Consider the following 12,954-nt stretch of genomic DNA (forward strand, 5'->3'; position numbering starts at 1 on the left):
ATATTTTTTGTGATTAAACTAATTAACCCACTGCAAATGATATCCTTTGAACCAAAATTTGGCGGGGCCCTTTTGCGGTAAATGTTCGGGAACTGAACTCCCAAAACCAATCCAGACATATTACTAGTTCTGCACAGATTGGATAGCACGAAGGACTCGTACACTACGCTTAATTTCACAGAGATGGGAACAGTGAAAATGTTCTGACGGTTGTAAGAAGTTATGCAAGTGCACCAACTTTCTTACACCCCTTTTTTTCACCCTCTTTTTTGTGTTCATGGAGTTTGGTGTGAGTAGCTAAACAGCACTACAGCTAACAGTCGCATTTTTACTTCTATACAACAAAGGCTCTCAGCGAGGCTGCTGAATCATACGGCGGGGGCTGCCCATTGGGTTCGGACGCTGCGCGGGTTTCTCCCAGTATTTTGCTGATTGCAGGATTGGTCTGACAGCGTTCTTGGGAGATTTCAAGCCCAGGTTCCTCACCACCGACTCTTCATCGTTCAGAAACCCTGTCCCAGAAGAACGCAATCAAATAAATAGCTATTAAGCATGATCACATATAGTTGTTGTTTTATGATGGAAGAGATGCGATGGATTACCATAGTCAATTATTCCTTTCTTCAGGGCCTCTGCAGCTACCACGGATTGGTGGAAAGCTGCATCATCAAGCTCTGCCTCGATAATGGATAATTCATCCCCGATTCCAAGATCAATAGTGTCTGGCAGCAGGTTGGCCACATCCTCCTCATCATTAACATCGAAGGTTTCTTGATCTTGGTTGCGGTGGAACCAATGTTCGCGGAACCAAGTGGTGGTGTTCACCAACTCCCACCATTCTGGTGAGAAATCCTCCACCTGTTGCAGTGCCATCGGGATGAAGAGTGGAGCATTTGGGTTCAGCGTAGACTTCATTGCCGCTCCCGACGATACAGCCATTGCACTCATTATCTCCCAGTTGTATCTGCACTTTCTATTAGGCACGATGAAAGCAGGTTGTTTAGAGGATTATATTCGACAACATAATGCATTTTTATCCAACAACATGATGGCATTCAAATGGTTTTTATTTTCAGCTACCGTTTAAAGTTTTGTCTAAATGTTGATGAAGATAAGCAGAGTAGACTCATGGAAATTTCACTCATTAATCTATTAATTTCTTCAAATAACAAATGCAATAACGAATTTGATCTTTGTTTGTTTCCCTGTTCTTCTGGCAATGTAACTCCTCGATAATTTCATGCTCAGAAACGAAACCTAACTCCATCAAGATTTGGAGGAAGATAAAATAACAAAAGGAGCTAAATGAAAAACCAGTATAAAAGAAATACAATCTAGTTTGCGCTCATAGTTCATATGGATGATACTGAACTATTTAATCACTTGCAAAGACTGAAAGGACCAAGTCGAAAGAAGAAACATAATATTTGATTTTTCTTATTCAAAATACATTGACTGACTATATTAGAATTCACTTACTAAAAGGCCATATGACACATGAAATAGAAGAATAATTTGATCAAGAAACAAAAGAAAAGGAAACTATATATGAGGAACAAGTAACATCCTAAACCTCCACATGAAATCCTTTTAAGATTACAGAACAAGTGAAGAGTAAACTAATTTCTAATAAGTATATAGAAAATATAACCTAAAGCACTTCATGTAATCAGTTCTTTCAATAATTCTGTACAGAGAGTTACAGATAACAAAGTTCCGCTTTGGAGAAGTCAAGAGCGAAAAAGCTTACATGAACCCTCCTAAAATTCGAGTAAACTCATCATCTTGGACTTGAAAGTTATGAGGAATACGATGAAAACCAACCTGATCGCAGCAATTCGGGAACTTTGCGATCAAGCACAGGTTCCACAGGCATAGAAATTCCTAGACAGGTAAAATTACATCCCCTTGTTCATAGATTCATATATCTAAGAAGATCAAGGGGATCGGAATCCCACTTCTCCAAGTCAATTCAACGATCCGAACGAAAAACCAGTCTATCCTCCTCGGAGAAGAAGATCAACCAGATCCAGAAGAAAACATCACGAAACTTCAAGAATCTACCGATGACAAGACTAGATGATTCAGATCGAGAGATCCAGCCACGGATCGTGCTTAATTCTATACAACCCATGGATTCGAGCATGGCATAGATATGCGGGGACGGTATCAGCGGGAAGTCAGATTTCTTTACCTCCACGAGCTCTGTCGCCCAAAATATCAAGGAAGAAGAGGACCAGAACACTATCGCCCGATGGGGTGCTGTGGGGGGGGGGGGCGAGCAGGGCCTCACTTTATAGGCGGACCGAGGGGATGTTCCGAACCACTAGCTTCGGTGGTCCGAAGCGACAGCTTTGGTCTCCAAGGACGACTACGAGTCGACGCCGCGTACACCGTCGACCTATTGGCTTTGCGCGTACCATTTTTCGTATTCAATTATTTGAACCCAAGATTTCACCCGCCTTACGATTGGCAGAATCGTGACACCGATGCGGGTCCCAAACCTGTCTTCTATTTAAAAATCACGTACGTGGGCGGGTAAGTGTTTTCTTGGATCCTTCTCGTAACCTTCTATCAGAGCTTCCTTTTTCTTTTTCTTTTTTTTGACTTTTGGATTCTAATAAAAATAATTAAAAATTAATTATATTACTATTAATTAGCGCTAATCAAGCTAGCTAAGCTTGCTAGAATACGCCAAAGTATGATGCGAAAAAGAATAATAAAATAAAATAAAATAAAATAAAACGAATGGGTGTTAGTCAACTAATTAAATGAGACTTTTTTTTTTATGAACTGAATTATGTCAGTTAATTTAATACTCCACCTGTATAATTTTAACTAATCTAATCTTAGACGCCACAATATTTTTTTTCTTTGTCTCGGTGGAAGATTTTGGGGCAATAATTTTGGGTATTTCCTAATTAGAATATTTTTCTTAAATAGTATTTTTAATATTAAAATACCTAAATTGTCCCTCAATTTTTATTTTGCTTATTAGTGTTTTGGTATTTAAAAATACTGTAAATGATTTAAATAAAATGTTAATCTTAATTAAACTAAACACAAGAATAAAAATATGATATTGTAATAGTCCATCAGTAATGACAATAAAAGAGTCACATAAAAATTTGATGGAAAAACTTTTGAGTGATATTTTATATATTTTTTATTAGGGGTATTGTTTTAGAAAAATAAAAGAGAGATACTTTTGAGAAATACCTCAAATATGAATATTTTTTTAGGAAAATCATCTAGTAATCTTGTTCATTTATTATTTTCCTAAAAAGAACAAAAGTGGATGAAGATATTATTTTTGTTAGATAGCTCCATGTCAATCGAGGTTGAAAACTATCTCATGTGCTACGGTAGAAAAAGCTCAATAAATACTCAATAAATGAAAGAGACAGTTAATGTTGATGGAGATGGAAGGAGGAAACCACTTAGTAATGGCCAATTTGTTACCTTTGATGCTTTAGGTCGTTAGAATTGTTATAGAGTTTATTTTATAATTGGAGTTATTTTATTATGAAAGATCCATCCATGAACTTTAATAATATCCTCCCACTTGTCCTTAAAATTATTATTTTACTATTTTATAATCTTATTTTAAGAATTTTTAATATTTATAAAAATATAACGTTGATGCCCTCTTCTTCTTTCTTTTTTTCTTTCATTTTTTTTCGATTCCTCTTTATCTAATAGTAGTAATCCAAGCAAGTACAATCGATGATCACGAGAGTAAATAAGTATAAATGATGATCACGAGGGTGAACGATTCCTGTGAGGGTCACTAGTGAAAGCGACAATAGATGGTGTTGTTTGGGTGATCATCGAAGCTCAATTACCTTGATGCCCAAGACTTCTTTAAAAGAGGCAACAAAGGAGACGAAAGAAAAAGACTAAACGATCGATGTGAGGGCAACCGATATAGATAATGGAAAAGGCATCAACAACATCGATAACTAGTGAAAAATTATTGAATCGTTGAAGTGGCATCGAAGGGGGCATTGATGACATTAACAGCTATCGAAGAGGTATCGAATGAGATGTTGACAACATAATTATTAAGAATTTTATCTTCTTTTATTTTGTTTCTCTAGAACTTCAAAGGTTTTTAAGTTAGTAATCGACTAATTTTAAATTATTTATTTTTATATTATTACTATCATTATGATTGTTGTTGTTGTTGTTATTATTTAAGTAGGGATAAGCCTTTGGACTTGGATCAAGATTCATCATAGTTGGTTTCTTTTTAAGGTAGAAATCCTTTATTGTGGATTCTACTAAGGGAAAGAGTTATTGGAATTAATAACTGAACATTTAGGATACTCTCTACATGTCGATATCATGTAGAACAAAGGAAATATGGAAAGTTACGAAGTGATCTAAACCTTTTATTATGGCAAAGTGCATGGATTCTCTCCTTCAATTCAAGCTATGAAATGTTCAGTACAATTGCAAGATCAAGCAATGGTAGCTATCTACATGTTGGATGTATCTATCTGTTTACTTGCTATCAATAAGACGGTATCAAGATTGGTGGCGGAGTGTGATGCTGTGATACTGATCAAAATTGTGTAGTTCCTTTCGAATTGTGTTAAGAATACTCTCGAGTTTAGATGATGGATTTACTGTGCATAAATTATCTCATGTATTTGGAAAGGCTAATAATAGTGTTCACTGGCAATCAATTCTTTCATATGGAGATAGAATTAGCTTCCAAAGTTGGGATCTATTTTGTAATGGACTATAAATTTTTTTTTTCAAAAAAAAAAGATAGATGAGTTATAATTTTCATTGTATTATGATCAGTGGGTGGATTAGATTGCCTAACATATAATAGAATCTAATATGTATAATATTCATAGTTTAGTGCATCAAATTTAGGATAAAAATGTTGAAGTACATCAAAATTTTTATTTATAGTTTATTATTCGTCTTCCTCTCATTAGCGTATATATTAATACCAAAAATAAAGTTTATTTTGTTGGTGAACAAATGTGTCTTGGTTGGTGAGTCAGCATAGCCCGGTCCACGGGTCAATGTTGGGAGTCTTCTATCAGCCGAGCTGGACATCGCGGTCGATCGGATCCTCGCGATGGGGTCTTGATCAATGTCTCTCAGTCCGGAAACCAGATGATGGCTCGCCATGAGGGACGTCGATCGACGAATTCCAATGTTGGGATGCTCGCGGGTCACACTTTCCTGCAAAAATGACCTTCGTTTAGTGATTCCCGACTTTGGCCCATCTGACGAGTAAGTCAATTATGGGTTGAATTATTTTTTTTATGACTCTCCCTCTGGTCGGATGCCGACCATGGGCTTTTATACTATTGTACGAGGGTCAGTTGCACGCGAGTTCGACGTGGCTCCTGATCTTCGAGAGTTGAGACGACACTTCTGATCGACCATCGTCTCGGGACGCGTGGAGCGACTTCAAACGGTGCCACCCTAGGTTCCCGGGATGCGATATGTCGAACGACGTCTTAGTACAGATTCTGACTTGACGTGTGAGGATGTTCCCCTTACTGATTCTCAGGTTGGCATGGTGGTACGCAGGTCGAACAACGCCTTGGTACGAATTTTGACCTAGCATGTGGCCCAAAATATGTCTTATCATATTTAATTTTAAATCTTATTATCTTCGCCCTATACTACTATTTGCAAAAGGAAAAAAACGAAGGAAGAGAATTGATTCCCCCAACGACATGAAATGCTGTGATGATGCACGAATGACAGATCAATCCAAAGGAACTTTTGGGGTGAAAGCATGTTCAATGGCTTCGATTGGCGAGGCAATGGTGGAGGAGGACATCGAATCTTGCGAGGTGCAATGAAATCTCGAATTCACCCCCTCCCAACTCTTCCTCCCAACGATGGATCCATTCGTATGGTAGCGAGGGTATGTTGGTGAAGATGATAAAAGTTGATTTGTATGATGTGCAAACAAGTGACACGATACAAAAGTTGCAACATGCTGTGTGCCCATCACTTGGCTTTGTCATGGCTTGCAGATATTTTAGATTATTTTATGGGAAAACTTAACGAAAGTTGAGTTCAAACATCACTTGCATTCTTGAAGATAATAATAGAGCTTGTTTTTGTTTGAATCCATCAGCAGCAGTAGAATTTTCTTACAAGTCCATATTCTTCTCGTTTCAACACTTTAGGGGAATTCATGTTCTTAAATAAAGAGATGGAAAAACAGGTTAAAAGGGTTATTTTCAATATAATTTTTCTTGGAGTAAATGATCTTAATTAGTACTGAAAAAAATGGTGAAATAGAGTCAATCAACATTGTACTATTCAAAATAAAAAATCAATAAAACTGTATTCGTATAAAAAAGAAAAAGACTGATTAATTTATTACATGAATGAAAATTTTTACACAGTAGATTTACGAACGAGTCAAAAAAAAAATTTAAAAACACTACAGATATGATCTTTTATCACATGAATAAATATATAAATTATGGGGATAATAAGGATTCCTGAAACTCATACAATATATGCGCATCAAATAATAATAATAATAAATTTATTTTCTCACTTAATAATATAATATTTGGTCCTTTATTTCACATCATATTATTTTCAACTTTTTACCACACACTGTCTTTCCTCATTTTTATTCGATATTTTTGGTAACTTAAATGCCTATTAACTAAGGTTTAGTGTCTTCTTGCAGATTATTTTCATCTAATAAATAACTAGTCAATTGGCTGAAAATAATGATCATCATATCAGGAGATACAAATAATTTAATTCTGGACTCGAAAAAGATCTTTTGCTTGATCGTTTCGTGAGTCTTGGATTGCATCATCTTAGAGAGAGAACAAAAATTTCAGCATGTCGAATTGACAATCAAATTGACCATAACACTACTGGTTTAGAATAATATTGACCATTATTCGAGAAAATAAGATCACTTAATATGATAATATCTTGAAATTAGGGTAAATTGCACATGGCATTAGGTGTAGAAGCCTTTTTATCTTAATTAGCTAAAACATTAAGACACTCCTCTTTACTAGTAGTACTCATGAGAGAGGGAGGCAACATATTGGTGGTAGGGAGGGGACAAAGAAGAAGAGGAGAGCATCAAAGTACATTTGTTTTGGCGTTAGGGTCCCATTGTATTGTATTGTATTGTAATGATGATGGCTTGAGATATCATGAGATGTGGCTTGTTTCACAAATCAAATGGGTCAAGCTGGCATGTATACCTATTTATTTGTCATATGCAAGTCGGGACTGAGAACCATAAAAGAAGCACATGGTCTGCTGGCAATGGTTATCAAATACAATGGATTTGGTAAGGTCTCACATCATGGATTCATTTTGGTTGCACTAATATGGATTAAACTATTAAATCATAAATTATGCTAATTACATGTAGTTAGCCCTCCTTGATATCTCGATTTTAGGTTTAAAAAAATTAAATCTCTATAATTATAAAAAAGTAAAACATCTAGCTTCATTTATCCTAACGCCGTCGGTTTTAGTTTACCTACTAAAGCACAAAAACGATAACCAAAAAAATAATTTCAACATCATAATTATGTTTTCAGTGATGACGAACAATGACGACACTAAGATCGTGGGTCACTATTGTGGATGAAAAAGAATAACGATGAGAGGTGAGACGACGACGTAGATGCAAAACGACACCACTATGCATTTGCGTCGACGTCGACAATGATGCAAGAAAGGTCGACGACGTTCGATAACTGCATCGGTGCCAACTTAGTTACCGAGCGATGTCGACATAAATGCATAGCATCAACATTTGCATTGTCACATCATCTCTCATCATCGCTCTTCCTCCTTATCCACAATAATCACCTGCGAGCCCTAATGACGCTATCGTTCACCATCATCGAAAACATAATTAGGACATTGAAATTAATTTTTTGCTCATCGTTTTCATGCTTCCGTCGGCAAAATTAACAACATTAGAATAAATAAAACTAAATATTTCACTTTTATAACTAGAGATTTGAATGTAAATTTTTTTAAATTCAAGGATCGAAATACTGAATAGGTTTAACTCCAGAAAACAATCTGTATTTTGTCCTCATAAATCTGATGCAAAAATATACTAAGTTGTTATTTCAGAATAAGATGTGTGCATGCAATGCTCCATACAAAAAAGAAATCCATTCTCCAATGAAGTGAAGAATGTAAAAATAAGATAAGAAAATCCAGGGTATGAGATGACAACGAAGTGATAGTAACAAGAAAAAAAGTGAGGTAGGATAATAGATGAGAGAGAAACCAAACATTGGATTACTTTTTATGAAAAGATATAGATACTCATTAAAAACAAATAAAAATGTTAAATATGCATGCTGGTAACTATTTGTAATATTAGTTCAAATATTTTCTATAAGTACGAAATCTAAAGTTAAGATTCCTATCATATCACGAATCCAGATGAGGTGAGACTTCTCAGACTACTTTCCATAAAAATCTAAAGCTAACCTGAAATTACCATTACCTTTCACAAACTCGTTAGCCAGATTAAGTTGTCTGATGGTGGTAGTATGTGGCAGTGAAATGAAGCTGATGGTTTGGCTAGACTTGAATATAATTAAAGGCACAGCATATGGTTTTCTAAACTTGGCAAAGCAAAGATAAAATTGAGCATGTAAATAAACAGAGATCAACAACTATTGAAAGCCTTATTAAAGCAGCAGCAAGGAAATGAAATATATATATATTCTATATTGTAAACCTTTTAGTCCACAAACTGCACATGACATGCTGGTCTAATCAGACAAGCCTCGTGGGATTGTTAACTCATTCACATTATGATCATGCTGATATACACAAATGAGACAGTACGACTCCATGAAGGGGGATTTATGGGAAAAACACATCATAAAGTTACTGTGACCTATATGTTAGAAACATACCGTAGACATGGTACAAGGTGCGAGCATGAGGCAGCAAACGAGCTTGCTTTCTGGGATGATCACTCGGAGCAAAGCAATCATACCAGTCTAGAAAGAGATCAGAAGAATCGTCTCTTGAAGCTTCTGGTGGTTGCCTGGTACGAACTCATGAGGAGCCCGACGCCAATTCCTATTCCAACGCACATTCCCAAGCCAATTCCAACACCAACTCTGACGCCAGAGTTGAACCATGACAGCTGCCCATCCTCCTCCGAGGACCAACCTTCAGGATGGTAGCTATGTGCAACACCAAAATCTGAATCATATCCACCAGCTTCCTCCTCAGCAGCCTGTATAAGTTTAGGTTGATCAGGTACCAATTTATCTGAGACCTGGCCAGCTGGGTTCTCAAAAGGCATATTTGTAAAGAGTGTGGCACAATGCATGGGGCTTTTGCCAATGATAAAGTCTGGAGTCTTTCATACACTGACATTTGGCTGAAAACTTGCATGCCAAACATGTACTTCTCTGATAGAAAATTTAAGAAAAGATAGATGGTGCATGTGCTTGACTTGTGGAAGTCAAGTTCACTTCAAAATCATATAATGTTTAGTGCAGATACTCCTTAAAGGCTTGACCCCTTAGCCGGATTAGATGCTCATTCTTGGCTGGCATTTTGTTCTTCGAGGCAAAGAGAACCTTCGATTATTCAATGAAGGTAAAAGAAACTGCATCAACGCTAGGAACAGGAAAAACATGTCTTAACTATGCCTTTGTGGCTTACAAGCATTATATGTATAGAAATTATAGGCGAAAACATTCCTACTTTGAGACCTCCATCATCTCACAATCCTGCAAAAAGTAGATTTCTAGAGCCCTCCAAAGATGACTCTCAACAGCTCCATAATCTTTCTAAACCAATTTGTTCACACTAGGTCTCTAAACATTTCCCCTATAAAAAAGGACTTTGGAAATCTAAGTAGACTTAAAATAAGAAGTGTGACTCCAAAGAAAGGAAAAGCATATCCTGTTCCACTTTGGTATTAATTAACCAAAATTTTCGCTTGGGCCTTCCAAATTCACTGTGTGTTGTCCAAAGATATACACATCAAGCGCCTCCTTACTTTTGAGAGAAGGTAGCATTCAAGAGAGGATAGAGAAAAGAAGCAAACACAACATATAGAGAATACACAGAGAGAGAGAGGGAGAGAGAGAGAGAGTAGAAAAAGGTAGGAGAAGAGAAGGGACAAGAGCAATATAGAACTCTTAAAAGAGGCCTTTGTTGAAAATGATACATGAACTCTCGAGAGTTATATAACACTAATAATGCTAGTCTCTTTTTACCATGTGGGATTATACCACCATTGGTGATGTGCTCTTTAAGTCCTACTTGGACAGGGGAAGGAGAACGGAAAGGTTTGTTAGTTTGTCTTCGTGCCCCTACTAAGTCTAAATTCTAAGAAAAATTAAATTATGATGAAAACACTAGTCTATCTTGATTAAGATATCAAATCCTAAACTTGATTGAAACCATAATTCATCCCCATGCTTATATCTTGTTGTTGTCTGCTAGACATCGGAAGAATTCTTCACAAAACAATTTCCGAAAGCAATTGCTTTGGACCAATGCTACCACCAAGTTACACTCTTGAGAAGGAAAAAATGTTTTTTTTTTGGGTCTAGGACCAATAAAAGAAACGTTTTAAACCAGTCCACATGCTGGGATGGGAATATTACAAATTCCTAGTTCTTTAGGTCCTGCTGAAAATTCCTAGCACCATACCTAGTAAAAACAACTGCATTTAAGATAAGAAGTTCAAGGAATACATAGCAAATTTCATTTCTGTATTTTAGAGAATTATGCAATAGCCACATATCAAATACATGATTATAGAAATTAGAACATCAAAAGTATACACTAAGAACATACATTTATAGCATGCATACTATTTTTCTTGGCATGATAAAAAAATATTTATCTCAGCAAAGCTCAAGAAACTCACCTACAATATTTCAGAAAAAAGATGCAACAGAAAAGGGTGGTTATGGTGAAAAAAATTTGACTATCAGATATGATAAATGTGGTTCATCAAAGGTGTACTCTTATTCATATGCAGACTAGTTCATGGGACTTTTACAATGAATTTTATTCGACAAAACATTCCACAATACTATGTAATGAGATAAATCCAGAAAAGGACAAATAGGTGCTAACAGCATATATATCAAATAAATAGCCAGCTCATGAACACTATCAAGCACACTTTTAGATTCATCTGCTTTGCAAGAGAATCAGTTTAATTCTTATATTACAAAGAAGCCGATGATTTTAACTCGAAACTTGCTATTTCTAAAGTAAAGATCTAGAAAAATGATGCTTTTTCAGTTCTACAAAGAGAAAGGTTGTATAATACATTAAAAGAAGAAAGCATCTTATTATTTGCTACTATAATGAAAAACTGCAGCTAAAATGCAGACTTTATTAAGTAAATAGACGATGAATAGTAACCAACTCCTGCAAAAAGAAAGGGGAAAAAAGGAGGGGTGGGGGGAGTTGGTGGGATGGCGAAGAACTCCACTTACCAGTGATGATGATGCCCTTTGCTGAACCAAAGTGTCATTGTTTACCTTCTTCTCATGCTCTGTGGTCTCTTCATCCTCTGGGATTGAACCCAGTGTTCCTGGTTTGACAGCCTTCCGCCTAGGACTAACCTGCAAGGTCTGCGTGAGGATCAATGGTGCTGCTGCAGAGCATCCAGCCACATACACCTCGATGGAGGGGAACACAATCCCAAGCTTGGGCTGCACAAAAGAGGAGGCTCCAGCCGAAGCTGCTGGGTAACAGTCCATGCCCCATCCAGTCTTCCGATCCTTATCGGATGATCCATGATGGTTATCAACCGTGATCACCCCATTGCTCCACGGGGCCTCCAATCTCTGAAGCGAGCCACAGAGGATCAGGTTGCCCCTATCATCACAGACCTCAAAGTCAACCGCTCCCGCGATCCGAACGCTGTCGGTGCTCACATAGGTGACCTCAGCAGCACCCCGGTCGAGGCGGTCGCGACGGAGCGGAATGGCGGTGGTGTCAGAGGCGGGGACGCGTGCGCCGTTGATCTCGAGAGCGTCTCCCATCTCGCGGCGGAGGTGGGAGAGGGTAAGGTGGGGCGGGACGGCGTCGACAGCGCAGGGGGAAATGCGGACGTAAAAGAGGCGTATCTCGAGCCACGAGGAGGGCGGCGGCGGAGTGGTGGCGGGGCCACTGGGGAGAAGGCGGAAGGGAGGGGCGCGGATACGGCGGGGGATGGAGAGGGCAGGAGCGACGGGCGGCGTCCCGCTCCGCTCATCCGCCGGGGGCGGTGGATCCACCATCATCGCCAAATCGAGGTCCCCAAATCAGTGATCGGCAGAGGGTTCCAGCTCCATCGATCGACTCGATGCTTCTCCCAGGGTTATAATTAGGGTTCTTGGGATCGAAGTGGGAATTCGACGAGCGGCGACCGCTGGAAGAACGAGGAAGAGAAGAGGCTGATGATGGCAAAGAAACAAATATATGAACAGCAAAAGGAGCCAAGCGGTGTTGCAGCGGGATTCATCAAACAGGGATGGGGACGGTTGGATTTGCTGGCTGGTGTTCATCCGCGTCACGATTAAGCGGAACCGCAAACGCGACGAAGAATGGAATAGGGGGAAAGGAGGATCCGCTACCGGATGCATTGTAGGAGGGAACGTGAAAATCGTATCCTGCAAGCATGAGGTGCGACAATAGGACACGTGTAACGAGAGGGCCTTTCCAAACTTTGAAGGTATTTGGTGGGTTTGTGAGATGAGTCATAGCCGGATTTGATAGTAAAGTCAGCGGCGAGGGAAGGTTCTGGAGAATAGAGCTGCATCGAGAACGAAATCCCACGATAAGGTTGCCGATACGAGGAATGAATGATGAGGCTAGAGGAGGAAATCATGAATCAGGACAATGTTCGAGAAATTTCATGAGCATCTTTGATCGTTTTATCATAGTAACTTTGTACGAGTAAAAGATGGTACTTTCATACCAATG

At 38.2% G+C, this 12,954-nt stretch overlaps 2 protein-coding genes across 3 annotated transcripts; both read right to left on the minus strand.

The window, feature by feature from the left end:
* Positions 1–143: 143 nt before the first annotated feature.
* Positions 144–2,320, minus strand: LOC103988548 (protein EARLY RESPONSIVE TO DEHYDRATION 15). 2 transcript variants are annotated; one of them, XM_009407108.3, is made up of 3 exons: positions 2,195–2,320; positions 603–973; positions 144–512 (listed from the first exon to the last, which is right to left on the minus strand). In XM_009407108.3, exons 2-3 carry the CDS (start codon positions 946–948, stop codon positions 352–354), a joined length of 507 nt encoding a protein of 168 aa, XP_009405383.2. In that variant the 5' UTR covers positions 949–973; positions 2,195–2,320; the 3' UTR covers positions 144–351. The 2 variants fall into 2 exon arrangements, with proteins under 2 accessions (XP_009405383.2, XP_018684421.2); XM_018828876.2 differs by having other exon boundaries at positions 603–964; positions 2,195–2,263.
* Positions 2,321–8,703: 6,383 nt separating this feature from the next.
* LOC135612558 (uncharacterized protein At1g01500-like) lies at positions 8,704–12,530 on the minus strand. Its single transcript, XM_065109018.1, has 2 exons — positions 11,481–12,530; positions 8,704–9,247 (listed from the first exon to the last, which is right to left on the minus strand). Exons 1-2 carry the CDS (start codon positions 12,270–12,272, stop codon positions 9,017–9,019), a joined length of 1,023 nt encoding a protein of 340 aa, XP_064965090.1. The 5' UTR covers positions 12,273–12,530; the 3' UTR covers positions 8,704–9,016.
* Between the last annotated feature and the right edge of the window lie 424 nt (positions 12,531–12,954).

This window comes from Musa acuminata, chromosome BXJ1-1 (genome assembly GCF_036884655.1).
Source record: "Musa acuminata AAA Group cultivar baxijiao chromosome BXJ1-1, Cavendish_Baxijiao_AAA, whole genome shotgun sequence".
Taxonomy (NCBI): Eukaryota; Viridiplantae; Streptophyta; class Magnoliopsida; order Zingiberales; family Musaceae; genus Musa; species Musa acuminata.

Bases quoted from the DNA above. Each gene is read 5' to 3' on its own strand.
- LOC103988548 (XM_009407108.3), bottom strand. From the start codon at position 948: ATGAGTGCAATGGCTGTATCGTCGGGAGCGGCAATGAAGTCTACGCTG. The intron at 513-602 runs GTAATCCATCGC...CTTCTGGGACAG, and splicing joins GAAAGGAATAATTGACTATG to GGTTTCTGAACGATGAAGAG.
- LOC135612558 (XM_065109018.1), bottom strand. From the start codon at position 12,272: ATGATGGTGGATCCACCGCCCCCGGCGGATGAGCGGAGCGGGACGCCG. The intron at 9,248-11,480 runs GTAAGTGGAGTT...AAACTTATACAG, and splicing joins AAAGGGCATCATCATCACTG to GCTGCTGAGGAGGAAGCTGG.